This window comes from Bombyx mori, chromosome 17 (assembly GCF_030269925.1).
Source record: "Bombyx mori chromosome 17, ASM3026992v2".
In the NCBI taxonomy this organism is placed as follows: Eukaryota; Metazoa; Arthropoda; class Insecta; order Lepidoptera; family Bombycidae; genus Bombyx; species Bombyx mori.
The window spans coordinates 6,499,611-6,520,465 of NC_085123.1; the positions used below are offsets into that span (position 1 = coordinate 6,499,611).

Genomic DNA, 20,855 nt, shown 5'->3' on the forward strand with positions numbered 1-20,855 from the left:
ATCGCGATCCACTGAGAAAATCCAGCGAGAAACTCAGTGGTCTAAAACTTCTCAATGCAACTCAAAACTTCTCAACAGAAAGTTATTTATTACACTTATCAACGAGCTCACTTTCTTCTTAGTGTAAACCTGCTACCGGCCACCGATTGAGACATGAGATCAATGTCTTAGTTGTCAATTGTCTTAACCACCCTTCAAATCAGAACTTGTGGTCAATAAATCCAAATTGGTGATCTCAATACGCTAGTATGATACACAAAGAATACTAGTACCTATTCTACCCGTTTTTAATTAAGCAACCAATTAATATGACCCAAATATAATCCTAAATTAAAAATTGATGATTAAATGGAACCATCTGAAGTTAATTAAATTTATAATAGTATAATCCGACAAAGTTCACGGTGGACTACCCTTCTCGCGAACATTACGTTATAATCTCTGGTTTGTACACCACACATTATTAGTTCTCTCACACCACACAAACATTTAATCACTGTTACTGCGGCTAATGCGGAACATTATTTCGGACGAAGAAAGCCAGCAGAAATATAGCCGGGACGTGTTCAACAAAACAATGTACTATTCGTTTCCTTATGAGATTGATGGCTTGAGAATATGGTTATGTTATGCTAGGAACAATTGATAAAATATAACGCTGTATTTTGTTGAGAACTATTCTTAATATTTAGTATGTGAAAGTTATTAATATATAAATATAAAACATAATATGTGTAAATGTGTAAATATATAATATGTGTAAAACGTTTTAATTTTTATGAAAGTTAGTCTTTACTTATGAAATTGTCATTTTATAACTGGCCATTTGCAACGAAATTTATCTATGACTGGTAAATTCTAAATTCAAATTAAGAGTATGTGGCGGGTAGCCATCATACAATGCAAGATAATTGACAGATGCGTGAATCTCGCTTACGACATTTTCAAGATAAAGCGCCTATATACAAGTTCCGAACAACAACATTCGGACCGTCGGTCTACCGAGCAATATCACCCGCTCGGTGGAAGATCTTCCCTTTGTCGTTAAGCCTACAAGTATTTTAAAGACATGATATTCTATTTTCAAATGTAGTAATTTTTTTATTGCGTAATGTTTTGTTTTTCACTACATTTGTATGTTTTTCATCAATAAGGACACGAAAAAAACACGAGTAATCATGGAATAGGGGTCGCGGTCGCAATGGCGCATGAACGGTTCACAACATGAATGACGTGTACAAAGTGAACGCCATAAACTTATGTGCATAGCTCATTATTGGTTTGAAAGCTGCTGACATGGTAATTTTGATCAAAAAATGAACCTCGTGGTCACTTGAAAACTAAAGTCTACAACTACGAAGTAAAGGCGAATACACGAGCTCACAGCCCACCTGGTGTTAAGTGGTTACTGGAGCCCATAGACATCTACGAGGTATATGCGCCACCCACCTTGAGATATCAATTCTAAGGTCTCAGTATAGTTACAACGGCCACCCCACCCTTCAAACCAAAAGGCATTACTGCGGCAGAAATAGGCCTCGCCCATAGTCCGCCACAATGAACGGTCCTACGCCTTTCACATTAAGTCTTTTTATACGGCGCTTTAAATCAGGATACGTAGCGTACAAGAGCAGCGATCGTCGGGAATGTCCTGCCAAAGTCATGCACACTGTGCGACTCGACATTAATTACTCCGTCCAACCAGCTCGTGAAATATGAACCTGCAGCGATATCCCGTTGCATTGTGATTCCTTTGAATCATTTATGAGATTGAATAGCAAATATCTATGCGGCACTGTTTTGGATACGCACATGTCGGGTTTTCACACATAAGATCTATTACAATGAAAATACAATACAATTATATAAAAAAAAAATATTACACCTTTTTTATTGCTTAGATGAGTGGACGAGCTCACAGCCCACCTAGTGTTAAGTGGTTACTGGAGCCCATAGACATCAACAACGTAAATGCGCCACCCACCTTCAGATATAAGTTCTTAGGTCTCAAGTATAGTTACAACGGCTGCCTTACCCTTCAAACCGAAACGCATTACTGCTTCACGGCAGAAATAGACAGGGTGGTGGTACCTACCCGCGCGGACTCACAAGAGGTCCTACCACCAGATCTACCACCACCTACCCTTGCTTATTACAAAAAAGCTACGTCTTAGTTTTTACAAAATTAGCCATTGCGTCTTGGTTATAGCAACTATAACTTCTTTTATACAAACAAATGTAATTACTGCGAATTAATTCACAAAATATCACTTAATATTCACAATACATATTTTAATGATTTTTACATGACTATGACATTAATTTATTTTACCTAAATTACTTTTAACTAATATAAAATAACAATAATAGATGGCGCCAACAACATAATTTGCATAACAATTGCAATGCTTAATTAAATTATTACTGTTAATTATAATATAAATTATATATTATTATATTGTGAGCATTTTCACATCAAAACAGTGTCTGCTAAATATTAAGCATGGTAGAATAAGAGTTTCATCTTCCTAATAATAAATAAATAATAACGTAGAATAAGTAATCTAAACTCTATAATATTATTCTCTTTATTACGGTTATTACTGTTTATTACTGTTTATAACGGCCGTCTGGTGTAGTGGTAAGTGACATAGTCACTACACAAGGGGGTCGCGGGTTCGAATCCCGCCAAGGGAAGATATTTGTATGATAAATATAAATGTGTTTTCCAGGGTTATGGATGTATATTAAATATATGTATGTGTATAATAAAAATCTTACATTTATTTCCGTTATCTGGTATCTGTAACACAAGTTCTTTACGAACTTATCACGGGACCAGTTAACGTGGCGTGATTGTTAGTAAATATTTATAAAATATATTATATTATATTATTATTATATATTATATTATATTGCCAATAGTGGCGTTTGCGCCCATATACACGTATATAAATCAATTTCGGTGGACATATTTTTGTTAATGCAATTTAAAATGCAACTTAATAATATACGCATCATCAAACAAATCGATTACAATTGCGTTTAAAAGACAAGCCTTTTGACATAAGTATGCATAAACATAATTTATTTGATGACAATGGGTCCAGAACGTTCTGCTTGAGAACTCTTCCAACTTCAACGTAGACGCTCTCCGACTGAAAACGATATAATTAATTATGAAAATATACACAATTTTTTTAGTATGACTTCAGCTTTTTAATGTCCCTAAGTGTAGTTATTCAATACTAAGTCACTTAACACTAATTAAGAATAGTTAGAACACTATTAAGCGGTAGGCAGCGGCTTGGCTCTGCCTCTGGCATTGCTAAAGTCCATGGGCGACGGTAACCACTCACCATCAGGTGGGCCGTGTGCTAGTCTGCCTACAAGGGCAATAAAAAAAAAAGTTTAGTGCAAATTTTGCAGACATTTCAAATAAAAAAGATTTCGCTGCATTAGAAATAAAAGAGATTTTGAAACTTTTATTTTTTTCATCCGCCATTGTACCGCGTTTTTTTTTTTTCTGATCCCGCCCCTGTACTTGATATCGCGCTGTATTGCTCAAAAATTGTTGTTTACAGCCCTCGAATGGCGGCTTATTGAAATTTATCGGCTTCAAAGCTCAGTTCATACGTGCCAGATAATGATGTTGCCGAAACATCGTTTTCGTGTAAACAGAATAAATTGAAGGCCCGCTTCGACATGAGGTCAACGTAACTGTGACCTGTTACGCGTGTGATCAAATCGATTTATGTATTATTCATCATAGACACATATTGAAGGTTCGAAGGGTGGGGTAGCCGTTGTAACTATACTGAGACCTTAGAACTTAAATCTCAAGGTGGGTGGCGCATTTACATTGTAGATGTCTATGGGCTCCAGTAACCACTTAACACCAGGTAGGCTGTGAGCTCGTCCAGCCATCTAAGCAATAAAAAAAAAAATTTTTTTAATCAAGATTCGAAACGCAATTACTGCATATGCGAATACGAATAGTCCGCTCTCGTATTAAAGATCCGAAATATGTTTTAGAAGCAATATAGTTAAATATTAATCGCTAATGAGTTGCTTATATATTCATAACGTGTTTGTATCCCGTGATTATTAATCAAATAATTAAACAAATATGACCTTATGAAATTTGCAATTTGAATTTACGTAAGTGAGCCAAAATTAATGTAACACCATTTAAGTAAACATGATTTTTTTGAGATTAATTTTACAATATCAGCAATACTAGGAAATATGTACAGAAAATAGGTTTGAAATAGAACAATGGGCAAATATTTGTTTTTTTTTTATATATTTCAAATCACTCTACAATGTAATAAACACCCTGTATGCTAATAATTAAGGCAAACTTCGAAAGAGAAAATCTTATGAGGATTAGTATAGAAGCGGCTGAAATCGGTTCAACGCGTCCCAAAGGACTTGCGCCCCGGGCACAGATTACCGGGTTATAGTTTGGAAGGATTACCCGAAACTCCCATCGACTGTTCACCTACAAACAAACCACTCAAGTTTCATTCTGGATTCCCTATGCCAGCTAGAAACCAACCTATTTTCGACAAATGTAGTCCAATGCGTAACGATTTTACGCGTAGCTTGCTTTATTCTTCATCTTCTTCATAGCTTCTTCGTGATAAATAAAAAACTGCTCCTTGAAACATGAGATCGAAGCCTCAATTGTATTTTATAACGGCTAACCTTTCATACAGGAACGCAAGACTGGTTTGTGACAGAAACAGACAGGGTGTATTTACCTATCGGCACAGGATCGCATAATGCTCTAACTCTAATACCATTTATTATACAAATTTATAAATTGTGAGGGTATCGTTGATTGTCCTTCATCTTAGTGGACTTGAGTGAATAGGCATTTGGTGTCCAACGATGTGAGCTATCAGAACACGTTTCAAGATTCGAACAATTTGCCTATTTAGTAGAGCATCAAAATAAGCCGCCAGAGAATTTTGAGGATTTACGTAATGATTACAAAACCTTAAAAACGAGCTGTTTTCTGAGTAAAAGGATTTTTATTATACCAATTTATGTTACAAATAATGTATTACTATAATTCTAAGTGTTCGTAATTTACTCAAAATAAAGCTCTTGTGTTTTCTCATAAAACGTATTCTGTCACGGTTCTTACCGAACCACTTACTCGACAAAAACAATCCCGTTTCACTTGTGGTAATGTAAGAGGATATTTTTTTAAGTTAAAAGCCCCCTTTCGACGTAAGTCCGTTACAAAAGTAAGCCTAGCTACCAGAGAGAGAGCCCATTAAATATTTGTAGTATCATATTTTTAGTATAAAAGAAACAATAAAAAGTTAGTCCCGGCTGTCTGAGAAGTTAGTTGAACAGCAAAAATATATCACTGCTCCCTCGGAGCTTAGTCTTACTTGAAGCAAAGCTATATAACATTTCATTAGCGGTCAGCCGACTCGTTCCAGTTACAGAGACAATAAATTTTCATTTTTGCTAAAGGACAAGTGAAAAGAAAAGATAAATAGAAACAGTTTTGCTGACCACATTAACTAAGCGATGCATATAAAAGGCTACGCTTTGATCTGAAGATTTTTGTATTCTTATATTATTTTAATTAAATTTTTACACGCGATGTCTTGAAGGCATGTGCATTAATGGACAAATTTAAAAAGTAAAAATAAAATTATATTCCAGTTACATTTCCATTGAGCCTGATAGATTACTTAATTAGCACATTCCTTTATAGGTACTTCGAAAAATTTGCAAACATTTGTACTTGTGTTTATATTTCGATTTTGTATAAATTTTTGACTTGACTGATTTATTGACCGTGAACACTCGTAAACATGTTTTAGGAAGATGCAAAATAACAACGGGTCCACAGTAGAATCAGGCGAGCTCATAGTACGTTTATATTGGGGTACTTACATTACGTTCAGTAAAATAGAAAATACGCACATCTCTCAAGATGTCAGCTACTAGGGTAATCAAGCCAGACATTAATAAATACTATTACGATTGACGCTGACTACTACTGATAACGGAACCCTTCGGGAAAAGCCAAGAATGCTAATAAATTGTGAGTGTCAACAATAAATATAATTAACATTGTAAATGTTGTTTGTTTATCTCTCTTTATATAAAAATAATATCAAATAATAAGATAAAAAGAATAACACGAGAGGTGTTACACGCGGGGTCTTCCTTCGTGGGTGTCGTAAGGGATTATCCAGAGAATGGGCAGCAGCGTTCTCCGAGTATCATAAGAGCACAGTGCGATCGCCAACCCAGATATTAAGCGTCATGATTACGGCAAAATCCGGGGCAGAGATCCGTGTGGCCGTTGTTAGGATGACTGCAAAGGACACGGCCCCGGCCCGGATGGAGTCCACGGCCGGGTAATGGCCTTGGCACTCGGTGTCCTAGAGGACCGGCTCCTGGAGCTATATAATGGCTGCCTGGAGTCGGGACGGTTTCCGTCGCTCTGGCGGACGGGCAGAGTCGTGTTGTTGAGGAAGGAAGGGCGCCCGGTGGATACAGTCGCCGAGTATCGTCCTAGCGTACTGCTGGACGAGGCGGGCAAATTACTGGAACGTATCCTGGCTTTCCGCATCGTTCAGTGCCTGGTTGGGGTTGGAGCTGATCTGTCGGCGGAGCAGTACGGCTTCTGGTAGAACCGTTCGACCGTGGATGCGATTTTTCGCGTGCGGGCCCTCTCGGACGAGGCCGTCTCAGGGGGTGGGGTGGTGCTGAAGGTGTCTTTTAACATCGCCAACGCACTAATATCCTGCCCTGGACCATGATAGGAAGAGCACTGGAGAGGCATGGAGTGGCCCTCTATCTCTGCCGGCTGGTTGGCTCCTACTTGAAGGCCAGGTCGGTCGAATGTGGGTTGCGTCCATCGCTTCCTCCAGTGTAATTTGAATCACTCCGCCAGGGCACAAGATTTCCTCGTCCACACCATGGCGGAGTGGTCTATCGACGTCGTTGTCGCCGCGGAGCCGTACTTCGTCACCATCGACCAGGACTGCTGGATCGGGGACGTCGACGGCTCCGTGGTCATACTAATAAGACAGTCCGCGGCGTTACCCCCCTTGGATATGGTGGCCAGGGGATCCGGATACGTCGCGGCTACGATCGACGGGACCATCGTGACCGGGGCGTACTTTTCTCCGAACAGGAGCCTCGCCGAATTCGAACAGTTCTTGGGCAGGCTCGAGGCGCTTTTACACCGCTTCGGGTCTCGCCCTGTCATCGTCGCGGGCTTCGATCAACAATATTGTTGATCGAAGGTCGCGGGGGAGCTCAATGCCAAATGTATGGCTTGGGGCTCCCCCGCATCGATGCGCGAGGCGAGTCCCTTTCGGAGTGGGCGATTGCGACCAGCCTCTGTCTCCTAAACAGAGGTACGGTCGCGATTTGCATGCGGTGGAACGGGGAGTCTCACGAGGATGTGACATTCACGTCCCCGTCCACCGCATGCCGGACCCGCGGCTGGCGCGTACTCGAGGGGGCGGAGACGCTCTTGGATCATAGATATGTCCGATTCAAGCTCTCCGGCTCCTCCTTGTCGTCGTGGTCGTCATCTTCGGCGTCAGCTGCGGGCGCCCACGGTGAGGAGGAGCTCCCGCAAGGTGCGCCCCGTTCGTTCCCCGGATGGGCCTTGAAACGAATGGATAAGGGGTTGCTGATGAAGGCGGCCGCTGTTGCTGCCTGGGAGCCAAAAACCGCGCGGCTTGCGGATGTGGATGTGGAGGTCGATTGGTTCCGGGGCACTATGGCAAGAATTTGTGACGCCGCCATGCCCTGGCTCGGCCCCCGTGCACCACATGGGGGTGCTTTCTGGTGGTCGCCCGAGATCGCGAGACTCCGCGAGGAGCGTGTAAGGGCACGCCGCTAGAGCGCACGCCACCGCCGCTGCCGTCGTCGCGATGCTACATTCGCGGACACGGCGGCCCGGCTGCACGCTGACTGTCGCCAAAAGCACGCGGCATTGCAGCTAGCCATCGGCGAGGCCAAGAGACAGAGCATGAAGACTCTCCTGGAGTCGCTTGACGATGATCCCTGAGGGCGTCCATATAAGATACTGCACAGGAAACTGCAACCGTCGGCGCTCCCGGTGACCGAGCGGCTTCAGCCTCGACAGCTGCGGGAAATAGTTTTAGCGCTTTTCCCGCCGGCGGCGGGGGGACGCAACGTGGGGCACGCCGCCGCGTCCCCCGAGCGTTCCCGCTGCCGAGGTGCCCCCTCCTCCTATCACCGGGGTGGAGATCCATGCGGCCGTGTTCAAAATGAGAGCGAGGGACGAGGCTGCCGACCCTGACGGCGTTCACGGCCGGGTCTGGAACTTGGCCGTCGAGGCCCTAAGGGACCGGCTCGGGGGGCTTTTTGAATCGTGCCTCGAGTCCGGACGGTTCCCGTCGACATGGAAGACGGGCAGACTGGTCCTGTTGAGGAAGGACGGGCGCCCTGCGGACTCACCCGCAGGCTATCGCCCCGTCGTGTTGCTGGATGAGGCGGGCAAAATGTTGGAGAGGATCGTGGCTGCCCGCATCATCCGGCACCTGACCGGGAGGGGTCCCGATCTTTCGGCGGAGCAGTACGGCTTCAGAAAGGTCCGCTCAACGATCGACACGATTTTGTGCGTGTGTGCCCTATCCGACGAAGGCGTGACCCGGGGCGGGGTGGCAATGGCGGTGTCCTTAGATATAAGGAACGCATTCAACACCCTGCCCTGGTCGGTGATCGCGGGGGCGCTGGAGTATCATACCGTCCCCGCATACCTCCGCCGGCTGATCGGCTCCTATCTTGGGGACAGGTCAATCGTATGCGTCGGACACGGTATGGCGGTTTACCGCTTCCCCGTCGAGCGCGGTGTTCCGCAGGAGTCTGTCCTGGGTCCCCTGCTTTGGAACATCGGCTACGTCTAGAGCCTACGGGGCGCCCTACGGGATTCCCTCCCCGGGCTAGCTGTCGTCTGCTATGCCGACGACACGTTGGTCGTAGCCCCGGGGAGGGACTACCGGGATCTGCCCGACTGGCTTGCGCAGGCGTGGCAAATATCGTCGCAAGGATCCGACGGTTGGGGCTCGAGGTGGCGCTCGAAAAATCCTAGGCCCTGTTATTTCACGGGCTGGGACTGGCGCCGCTTGCGGATGCCCACCTCGTGATCGGAGGCGTTCGCATCGGGGTTGGGATGACCGCTCTCAGTTACCTGAGTTGGCGAGCGGCTAAATAGCTATCCCTCTGGGAGCCGTGCTTTTTGGTCGCTCGCCAAAGCTGCAGAAGGAAACTTTTGCAGGTCTAGTCTCCCACCACTGCGCAAGTCCGATGACAGTTTGGCCCATAGTGCGAAAGAGAAGGCTGACCTTCTGGTCATTCCGATAGAGGCACCCGTCACGCGCGGACGTGCTCATCGACCACTCGATCGCCCGGCCTTTGTTCGCCCGGCTTTTGTTAGCCCGGCCATTGTTCGCGCGGCCTGTGTTCGTGGTACATCTGCCGACTAAGTGCTCTTCCTGGAAGTTTTTATTTGTTTTGTTTCCTTTTGTTATTTCTGTGTTCGTGGTACATCTGCCGACAAACTGTCTTCCTGGAAGTGTTTAATTGTTTTGTTTCTTTTTGTTATTTCCGTTTTGTTGTGATTTTTCTTTGTCCTGCAGTAATCGTGCCGCATCGCCACCTGTGTTCAATAGAACCGCTCAGGTCCGAGAAGTTGGGGCCTCGCCGCAAGGCGAGTGTTTTCTAAGACCCAGGGTGGCCCCACCTGGGCACGTAGACATCATGGACGCTGTATTTGCGGAATTTCTCCGGCTTCGCTACCCAAAGCTCACTTCCGAGTTTCAGGCCTTCAAGGCCGATCACACTGCGAGCCCGCTCGTGGACTCCACCGAGCTCGCTGCTCCTGCGTCGCCTGTACCTGCGTGCAAAGCTTCTGCATCGAGCACCGCAGCCTCCGTCGTGCCTGCCGTTCCCGCGTCGCCTATACTGGCGAGTAAAACTGCTGCGTCGTCCGCCGTGGTCACCGTTCCAGCAGCGCGATCATCCGCGGCCTCCGTCGCGCCGTCCAAAACACCTACTCGTAGGTCACCTGCGCCCGCCTCCTCGTCCTCCGACTCTGACTCGGAGATGGAGGTCGACCTCGCTCCCGCCTCATCGACGGATGGATTCACCCTGGTGCAAAAGGGTAAGAAGCGTGCCGCGGAGTCTCGAGGTCCCGCGGCCGCTAAAATTAGCAAAGCCGCGAACGCGTCGCGCCCCCGCCCTCAGACTCCCGTTGCGCCTCCAGCCCTTGCCACTCCGTCGCCGCGTCCGGTGGCACAAAATAAAGCCCAGACCCCTCCCCCGGTAATCCTTCAAGAGAAGGCAGCTTGGGAACGAGTTTCCCTGGCCCTTAAGGCCAAAAATATCAATTTTACGAATGCCCGTAACCTCGCGAACGGCATTCAAATTAAGGTTCGAACATCCGACGACCATAGGGCCCTCTCTTCTTACCTCCGTAAGGAGCGTATAAGTTTCCACACATATACGCTCCAGGAGGAGCGCGAACTTCGTGCCGTTATACGTGGCATCCCTAAAGAGTTGGATGCCGAGCTCGTCAAGGCCGACCTTCTCGAACAAGGCCTACCGGTTAACTCCGTACACCGCATGCACACAGGCCGCGGAAGGGAGCCATATAATATGGTTCTCGTCGCCCTCCAGCCTACCCCCGAGGGTAAGCAAATATTCAACATCCGAACGGTCTGTAGCCTTTCCGGAATCGCAGTCGAAACCCCACACAAGAAAGGCACACCTAGCCAGTGCCATAACTGCCAATTATACGGGCATTCTTCCCGTCACTGTCACGCGCGCCCCCGATGCGTCAAGTGCTTAGGCGATCACGCCACGGCCCTATGCACTCGCAATCAAAAAACCGCGACAGAACCGCCTAGCTGCGTCCTGTGTCGAACACAGGGTCACCCCGCAAATTACCGCGGATGCCCCCGAGCCCCGAAAATAAATCGCCGCGTCGCCCGCCAAAACCGCCTCCGAGCTTCCGGCCCAGACATCAAAGCCTCGGCACCCTCTGTGTCGCAGGCTAAGCCAGCGTTCGTTCCGGCGCCGGTGCCCAGTGTCTCGGCCTGGGCGAAACCGCTGCCGTACATGAACACGGCTACAACTCCCTCCTCCGCGATTCGTCCCACCCCCGCGACTCGTCCCTCTCCCGCGACTTGCCCTCCGACCGCGTCCGACAATCTCGCTTTAGCGATCGACTTCTTTCAGTCGATCAACTTTGAGCGCGTTAACGCTTTGGGCGACGCCATTCGCTCTGCCTCCACTGCACAACACTTTATCGCCGTTGTGCAAGAATACGCCGACGTATACGCGTCATTAAATACGTACGTCCTCCCCTCACTCCGCCGGTAATCAATGGCGTATATAAGTAGAGTAAAGCCCCTATCCGTAACGATAGGATTTTTTAACGCTTACGGTCTCGCAAATCAGCGTGATCAGGTTTCTGACTTTTTGCGTGACCATCAAATTGATATCTTTTTAGTGCAGGAGACCCTACTTAAGCCCGCGCGCCGTGACCCTAAAATCGCGAACTATAACATGGTCAGGAACGACAGGCTCTCTGCTCGTGGTGGTGGTACCGTCATTTACTATAGAAGAGCCCTGCATTGCGTCCCACTCGATCCTCCCGCGCTCGCTAATATCGAAGCATCAGTGTGCCGAATCTCACTGACGGGACACGCGCCGATCGTTATCGCGTCCGTTTATCTTCCACCGGATAAGATCGTTCTAAGCAGTGATATCGAGGCGCTGCTCGGCATGGGGAGCTCTGTCATTCTGGCGGGCGACCTAAATTGTAAACACATTAGGTGGAACTCACACACCACAACCCCGAATGGCAGGCGGCTTGACGCGTTAGTCGATAATCTCGCCTTCGATATCGTCGCTCCGCTAATCCCGACTCACTACCCGCTAAATATCGCGCATCGCCCGGATATACTCGACATAGCGTTATTAAAAAACGTAACTCTGCGCTTACACTCGATCGAAGTAGTTTCAGAGTTAGATTCAGACCACCGTCCCGTCGTTATGAAGCTCGGTCGCGCTCCCGATTCCGTTCCCGTCACGAGGACTGTGGTGGATTGGCACACGCTGGGCATCAGCCTGGCTGAATCTGATCCACCATCGCTACCGTTTAGCCCGGACTCTACCCCGTCTCCTCAGGATACCGCTGAAGCCATAGACATCTTAACGTCACACATCACCTCGACATTAGATAGGTCATCGAAACAAGTTGTAGCGGAGGACTTCCTTCACCGCTTCAAATTGTCCGACGATATTAGGGAACTCCTTAGAGCTAAGAACGCCTCGATACGCGCCTACGACAGGTATCCTACCGCGGAAAATCGTATTCGAATGCGTGCCCTACAACGCGACGTAAAGTCTCGCATCGCCGAAGTCCGAGATGCCAGATGGTCTGATTTCTTAGAAGGACTCGCGCCCTCCCAAAGGTCTTACTACCGCTTAGCTCGTACTCTCAAATCGGATACGGTAGTAACTATGCCCCCCCTCGTAGGCCCCTCAGGCCGACTCACGGCGTTCGATGATGACGAAAAAGCAGAGCTGCTGGCCGATACATTGCAAACCCAGTGCACGCCCAGCACTCAATCCGTGGACCCTGTGCATGTAGAATTAGTAGACAGTGAGGTAGAACGCAGAGCCTCCTTGCCACCCTCTGATGTGTTACCACCCGTCACCCCGATGGAAGTTAAAGACTTGATCAAAGACCTACGTCCTCGCAAGGCTCCCGGTTCCGACGGTATATCCAACCGCGTTATTAAACTTCTACCCGTCCAACTCATCGTGATGTTGGCATCTATTTTCAATGCCGCTATGGCGAACTGTATCTTTCCCGCGGTGTGGAAAGAAGCGGACGTTATCGGCATACATAAACCCGGTAAACCAAAAAATCATCCGACGAGCTACCGCCCGATTAGCCTCCTCATGTCTCTAGGCAAACTGTATGAGCGTCTGCTCTACAAACGCCTCAGAGACTTCGTCTCATCCAAGGGCATTCTCATCGATGAACAATTCGGATTCCGTACAAATCACTCATGCGTTCAACAGGTGCACCGCCTCACGGAGCACATTCTTGTGGGGCTTAATCGACCAAAACCGTTATACACGGGAGCTCTCTTCTTCGACGTCGCAAAAGCGTTCGACAAAGTCTGGCACAACGGTTTGATTTTCAAACTATTCAACATGGGTGTGCCGGATAGTCTCGTGCTCATCATACGGGACTTCTTGTCGAACCGCTCTTTTCGATATCGAGTCGAGGGAACCCGCTCCTCCCCACGACCTCTCACAGCTGGAGTCCCGCAAGGCTCTGTCCTCTCACCCCTACTATTTAGCTTATTCGTTAACGATATTCCCCGGTCGCCGCCGACCCATTTAGCTTTATTCGCCGACGACACGACTGTTTACTATTCCAGTAGAAACAAGTCCCTAATCGCGAAGAAGCTTCAGAGCGCAGCCCTAGCCCTAGGACAGTGGTTCCGAAAATGGCGCATAGACATCAACCCAGCGAAAAGTACTGCGGTGCTCTTTCAGAGGGGAAGCTCCACACGGATTTCCTCCCGTATTAGGAGGAGGAATCTCACACCCCCGATTACTCTCTTTAGTCAATCCATACCCTGGGCCAGGAAGGTCAAGTACCTGGGCGTTACCCTGGATGCATCGATGACATTCCGCCCGCATATAAAATCAGTCCGTGACCGTGCCGCGTTTATTCTCGGTAGACTCTACCCCATGATTTGTAAGCGGAGTAAAATGTCCCTTCGGAACAAGGTGACACTTTACAAAACTTGCATAAGGCCCGTCATGACTTACGCGAGTGTGGTGTTCGCTCACGCGGCCCGCACGCACATAGACACCCTTCAATCTCTACAATCCCGCTTTTGCAGGTTAGCCGTCGGAGCTCCGTGGTTCGTGAGGAACGTTGACCTACACGACGACCTGGGCCTCGAATCTATACAGAAATACATGAAGTCAGCGTCGGAACGGTATTTCGATAAGGCTATGCGTCATGATAATCGCCTTATCGTAGCCGCCGCTGACTACTCCCCGAATCCTGATCATGCAGGAGCCAGTCACCGTCGACGCCCTAGACACGTCCTTACGGATCCATCAGATCCAATAACCTTCGCACTAGACGCCTTCAGCTCTAGGAGCAGGCTTAGGGACCTCGGTAACCGTACTCGTCGAACTCGACAAAGAGTTCGCCGTGCAACCTAACCCATGAATCAGCTCGCTGAGTTTCTCGCCGGATCTTCTCAGCGGGTCGCGATTCCGATCCGGTAGTAGATTCATTCGCGAAGCAGCTGCTCTTGAGCTGTTAGGTCTCCTTCGGAGGCGCTCGGGTAGTAAAAAAAAAAAAAAAATGACCTTCTGGTCAAACTCTTTGCCTCGAACTCGACTGTGGACGACGGGGGTGCTACACCACCGAACATCCCCCGGTGTGATAGCTCCCTGCCTGAGATCTGCTTCACGCAGTGTGCAGTCAGGCGGGAGCTCCGACTCCTGGACGTCCATAAGTCGAGTGGGCCAGACGGCATCCCCGCAGTGGTTTTGAAAACGTGCGCCCCTGAGCTGACGCCTGCGCTAACGCGTTTGTATCGCCTCTCTTATTGCACTAATAGGGTTCCGTCTTCATGGAAGACCGCCCACGTCCACCCTATCCCCAAGAAGGCTGACCGGTCGGACCCATCGAGTTATAGGCCTATCGCGATAACTTCCTTGCTTTCCAAGGTGATGGAGCGAATAATAAATATACAACTCCTGAAGTATCTGGAGGATCGCCAGCTGATCAGTGACCGACAGTACGGTTTCCGTCACGGTCGCTCAGCTGGCGATCTTCTTGTATACCTTACTCACAGGTGGGCTGAAGCCTTGGAGAGCAAGGGCGAGGCTCTTGCTGTGAGCCTTGATATCGCGAAGGCCTTCGACAGGGTCTGGCATAGGGCACTTCTATCGAAGTTACCATCTTACGGAATCCCCGAGGGTCTCTGCAAGTGGATCGCTAGCTTTTTGGATGGGCGGAGCATCACTGTCGTTGTAGACGGTGACTGCTCTGATACCATGACCATTAACGCTGGCGTTCCACAAGGTTCGGTGCTCTCCCCCACGCCTTTCATCCTGTATATCAATGACATGCTGTCTATTGATGGCATGCATTGCTATGCGGATGACAGCACGGGGGATGCGCGATATATCGGCCATCAGAGTCTCTCTCGGAGCGTGGTGCAAGAGAGACGATCAAAACTTGTGTCTGAAGTGGAGAACTCTCTGGGGCGAGTCTCCGAATGGGGTGAATTGAACTTGGTTCAATTCAACCCGACAAAGACACAAGTTTGCGCGTTCACTGCGAAGAAGGACCCCTTTGTCATGGCGCCGCAATTCCAAGGAGTATCCCTGCAAGCTTCCGAGAGTATCGGGATACTTGGGGTCGACATTTCGAGCGATGTCCAATTTCGGAGTCATTTGGAAGGCAAAGCCAAGTTGGCGTCCAAAATGCTGGGAGTCCTCAACAGAGCGAAGCGGTACTTCACGCCTGGACAAAGACTTTTGCTCTATAAAGCACAAGTCCGGCCTCGCGTGGAGTACTGCTCCCATCTCTGGGCCGGGGCTCCCAAATACCAGCTTCTTCCATTTGACTCCATACAGAAGAGAGCCGTTCGGATTGTCGATAATCCCATTCTCACGGATCGCTTGGAGCCTCTGGGTCTGCGGAGGGACTTCGGGTCCCTCTGTATTTTGTACCGCATGTTCCATGGGGAGTGCTCTGAGGAATTGTTCGAGATGATACCAACGTCTCGTTTTTACCATCGCACCGCCCGCCACCGGAGTAGAGTTCATCCATACTACCTGGAGCCACTGCGGTCATCCACAGTGCGTTTCCAGAGGTCTTTTTTGCCACGTACCATCCGGCTATGGAATGAGCTCCCCTCCACGGTGTTTCCCGAGCGCTATGACATGTCCTTCTTCAAACGAGGCTTGTGGAGAGTATTAAGCAGTAGGCAGCGGCTTGGCTCTGCTCCTGGCATTGCTGAAGTCCATGGGCGACGGTAACCACTTACCATCAGGTGGGCCGTACGCTCGTCTGCCTACAAAGGCAATAAAAAAAAAAAAAAAAAAAAAAAACCTCGGTCTCGAATTTTTTTTTTTTTTATCACGCCACGTTAACTGGTCCCGTGATAAGTTCGTAAAGAACTTGTGTTACAGGTACCAGATAACGGAAATAAATGTAAGATTTTTATTATACACATACATAACTAGTCAGGTCATAAATATTGTCACACAGTAAAAACTTTTCTTTTAGAATGCTGGCCACAAAAAAGTTTATTGAATTCGAATTACGAATTGTTCATGAAAATAAAAATGTATACTTTTAGAATTTTACTCATTTTTAAATATGGAGTGGACGCTTAAAGAAGACCGTGTTGCAGTTATTGCGTTGCATCGTTGCGGTTACGCGCCAATGCAAATTTTTAACATACTGAAAAAATTTAATATAACCAAAAGATTCGTTTATCGTACCATCAAAGGATACAATGAAGACTCTAGTGTAGATGACAGGTCAAGAAGTGATCGCCCTCGGTCTGTTAGGACTCCAGCAGTGATAAAAGCTGTGAAGGCGCGAATTCAAAGAAATCCCAAACGTAAGCAGAAACTGTTGGCCCTTCAGATTAGGGATTCAGGGGTTAAGCAGAACCACGGTGAAAAGGGTGTTAAATGAAGACTTAGGGCTTCGGGCATATCGAAGAAAAACAGGACATCGTTTGAATGCTCGTCTAATGGACCTGAGACTGAAGAGATGCCGCGCTTTGTTGAAGCGGTACGCGGGAAAAAAATATCGGGAAATTCTTTTTTCGGATGAAAAAATTTTAACCGTAGAAGAGAGCTACAACAAACAAAATGATAAGGTGTACGCACACAGTAGTGAAGAAGCGAGCAACCGTATTCCGCGTGTCCAACGAGGTCATCTTCCATCCTCGCTAATGGTATGGTTGGGAGTTTCTTATTGGGGCTTAACAGAGGTACATTTTTGTGAGAAAGGTGTAAAAACGAATGCAGTTGTGTATCAAAATACAGTCCTGACGAACCTTGTGGAACCTGTTTCTCATACCATGTTCAATAACAGGCACTGGGTATTCCAACAAGATTCGGCGCCAGCTCATAGAGCGAAGAGCACACAAGACTGGCTGGCGGCGCGTGAAATCGACTTCATCCGGCACGAAGACTGGCCCTCCTCCAGTCCAGATTTGAATCCGTTAGATTACAAGATATGGCAACACTTGAAGGAAAAGGCGTGCTCAAAGCCTCATCCCAATTTGGAGTCACTCAAGACATCCTTGATTAAGGCAGCCGCCGATATTGACATGGACCTCGTTCGTGCTGCGATAGACGACTGGCCGCGCAGATTGAAGGCCTGTATTCAAAATCACGGAGGTCATTTTGAATAAACTTTAGTGTCATAAGAATCTATGTTTTGTTAAGTTCATTTTGGTATTTGAATGGTTACATAATGAATAAACTTGTTTCAATTATTTTACATTAAACATGTGACAGAATTTATGACCTGACTAGGTATATTTAATATACATCCATAACCCTGGAAAAGACATTTATATTTATCATACAAATATCTCCCCTTGGCGGGATTCGAACCCGCGACCCCCTTGTGTAGTGACCATGTCACTTACCACTACACCAGACGGCCGTTAAATGGATGGATGGTCGTTGGAGCTTCCGCGCTCACCTTGAGAAATTGGGTCCTCGGCTGATGGCAACGGCCGGCTCTTTGAGCCGGCTTCTTCCTAACGTCGAGGGTCCCGATGTGGTGACACGCTGCCTATACATGAGGGTGGTGCGGTCGATGGCACTATACGGTGCTCTGGTATGGTGCCAGGCCCTGACCCGCAAGAACATCGTCGCGCTGCGACGTCCGCAGCGTGCGATCGCGGTCAGGGCCATCCGAGGATACCGCACCGTCTCCTACGAGGCGGCGTGCTTGCTCGCCGGGGCGCCACCCTGGGACCTGGAGGCGGAGGCGCTCGCTGCCGATTACAGGTGGCGTAGCGACCTTCACTCTTGGGGAGAAGGGCGCCCTGGCGAAGGGGTGATTAGAGCGCGGAGGCTCCAATCTTGGCGGTCCGTGCTGGAGGCGTGGTCTCGTCGTTTAGTGGACCCGTCGGGCGGGCTCCGTACCGTTGAGGCGGTCTGCCCGGTTCTCGCGGACTGGGTGGGCCGCGACCGTGGATGTCTCACCTTCCGGCTTACCCAAATGTTGACCGGCCATGGGTGCTTTGGCCGGTACCTATTTAAGATAGCCGAAAGGGAACCAACGGCGCAGTGCCACCATTGCGCAGAACGCGAGTTTAATTTTAGATACAACAAATGTAGCATGTCACTTTATCCTGTTCTCATAATATAAGAGGTATGTATCGATAAAAATATTAAGTCAATCTGGAGAACCCAATGATAACAGTTCGTGACCTCGTATAAAGCATTTCTTAGGTATATAAAGGCGAAATGATTCAGATTGTATTTAGTATTTTTCTTAAAGTTGTGCGAATAACCAACTGTGAGTATGATCCCTTCAAAATTCCTTTTAAGTATTATAATCTATGTAATTTAATTATTAATAGCTGTAGTGTAGTATTCGGTTTCCGCAATTTTTTATTTCGCATTGGTAATTTTTATTTGCCCTTCTTAAAGTAATCAGATGTTCAGGAGCCAACCAACTCTTCAAAATCATTTTACATTGAATTTTTTCAATACATATAAATAAAATTGGAGTGAGTTGTAATATTGAAATAACCGCTTTTTACTATATACATATGAATATATTATTATATACCTACACCAAAATAACATTTTTTACAATTTTTGTCTGTCTGTCTGTCTGTCTGTTTGTTCCGGCTAATCTCTGGATCGGCTGGAACGATTTTGACGGGACTTTCACTAATATGTAGCTGATGATATAAGGAGTAACTTAGGCTAACTTTTTTTAGACTAGCTTCGCCTTGCGGTGTCACCCGCGGTACGACAATAACGGCGAGTAACATCGCGGGATTCAGCTAGTATATAATAAAATACCAGTAAAGTTCTATAATTCTAAATATATTTTTTGCTTACAGATGAAGCTGATAATATTGATAACTATAATTGCTTTCGTTCACGGAAACCAAGAAGTGGAAGTACTAAAAGATAATGTGCACAATGCATCCCAACTCGTAGTCGACTACCAAACCAACACACTGTTTTTCAGTCACTCTTCTTTGTTCGAAGGGAAAACAGTTCTTAAATCCGCTTACTTGAACCTTAACACTAAAGAGTTCGGAGAAATATCCGGCATCAATTCGGGCGTAGCTACTGCATATGATAGAAGCAAAAACGTTGTGTACCTTGGTGGACAGGATGGGATATATAAATTTAATCACGCAACGAAATCTGCAAAGAATTTGCGTATCACAAATTACAGCATAAGGCAAATGTTTCATAGTCCCACCCACGGTCTTTTCTTCACGACTTTCAATCCTGAAGAAAAAGCGTTTGTCTACTCCTACGGTCAAGTAGGAGATATTGTACCTGAACTGACCGACATCAAAACAAGTTTAATTGCAGACAGCAAAAAATACAATATATATTTTGCTAATTCCGCTGGCATCTTTGTGCTGACAAATATCAATGGAGTCTTGTTCAAAGTACATTTACATGTTATTCCTGTTAATGGATTCGCAAGTGATTTTGACGATAGATTGTACTTTTCAACTCCGAATGCTATTTTTTTCATCAATGAAAATGGCGGAATATTGGAAGAAGTCTTCAGGGTGGAAGAAAGTGAAACTATTTTGGGACTAGCTTTTACCGCAGACGGTAATATGATCTACGCTTTAGATGACAAAATAATGATGAAAAAAAAATAATAAAATTCAAAAGTATATATTTTATAGTTCTAATAATTAGTTTTAGAAATAAACAGTTTTGCAAATAAATAAATATATTTCTTTCATGAGCACTGTTTTTATTATGTATAAATAAAATATAATAAAATGAAAAAAGGTAACGAACAAATAAAACTACCTGTAAGTTAAAGATTTTTTTGTATTAAATTGTACCTTTGAATGTCTAGTCTTTAAACTACATATATAATTATATTATTAACGTCAGCCGTTTTCGAATAATCTTGAGTAAGCCGCGGAAAGAATAAAATCGTTTTTTTGGTAAAAACTTACTTAGCTGCCTGCGTTGAACGATCTTTAAGAGAAAACTTATCAGTTCGCATCACCAATGACCTCGATATCCGCGTGGCAAGTTGCGCTTGGCACTAACCAGCGACGCCTATTATTAATAGCAACATGTGTACTACTGTCAATAAAGTACCGAGAAAAGATCTATTATACTCAATAGTGTTATATTAGTTATTCATCCAAATGGACAAATTTAAAAAGTAAATTAAACATTTTTTTTAGCTATTAAGCCCAATAAATACATAGATTGCTTAGTCACCACGTTCCTTTATAATTCGAAAAAACTGCAAACATTTGTACTTTCGTTTATATGACGTATTTAGGTTTTATTTGTTTTTTTGGATTAACTTCTTTGTTTATCGTGACTACTCGTGAATATATTTTGGAAACATTCTAACTCATAATCAAGTCCACACTAGAATCAGACAAGTACACAGTACGTTCATATTACGTGGACTTACTTTATGCTTAGTAAAATAAAATATATGCACATCAATCAAGATGTCGGCTACTAGCGCTATCAAACCAGAGCTTCAGTATTTATGAACATTGACTCTT

At 46.3% G+C, this 20,855-nt stretch overlaps 1 protein-coding gene across 1 annotated transcript; it reads left to right on the forward strand.

Annotated features, from left to right (window-relative positions):
* Positions 1-18,514: 18,514 nt before the first annotated feature.
* Positions 18,515-20,062, forward strand: LOC101745375 (ommochrome-binding protein). Its single transcript, XM_004925805.5, has 2 exons — positions 18,515-18,628; positions 19,185-20,062. Exon 2 carries the CDS (start codon positions 19,185-19,187, stop codon positions 19,971-19,973), a length of 789 nt encoding a protein of 262 aa, XP_004925862.1. The 5' UTR covers positions 18,515-18,628; the 3' UTR covers positions 19,974-20,062.
* The last annotated feature ends 793 nt before the right edge of the window (positions 20,063-20,855 follow it).

Excerpts from the sequence above, each read along its gene's own strand:
- LOC101745375 (XM_004925805.5), top strand. The coding sequence starts at position 19,185 with ATGAAGCTGATAATATTGATAACTATAATTGCTTTCGTTCACGGAAAC.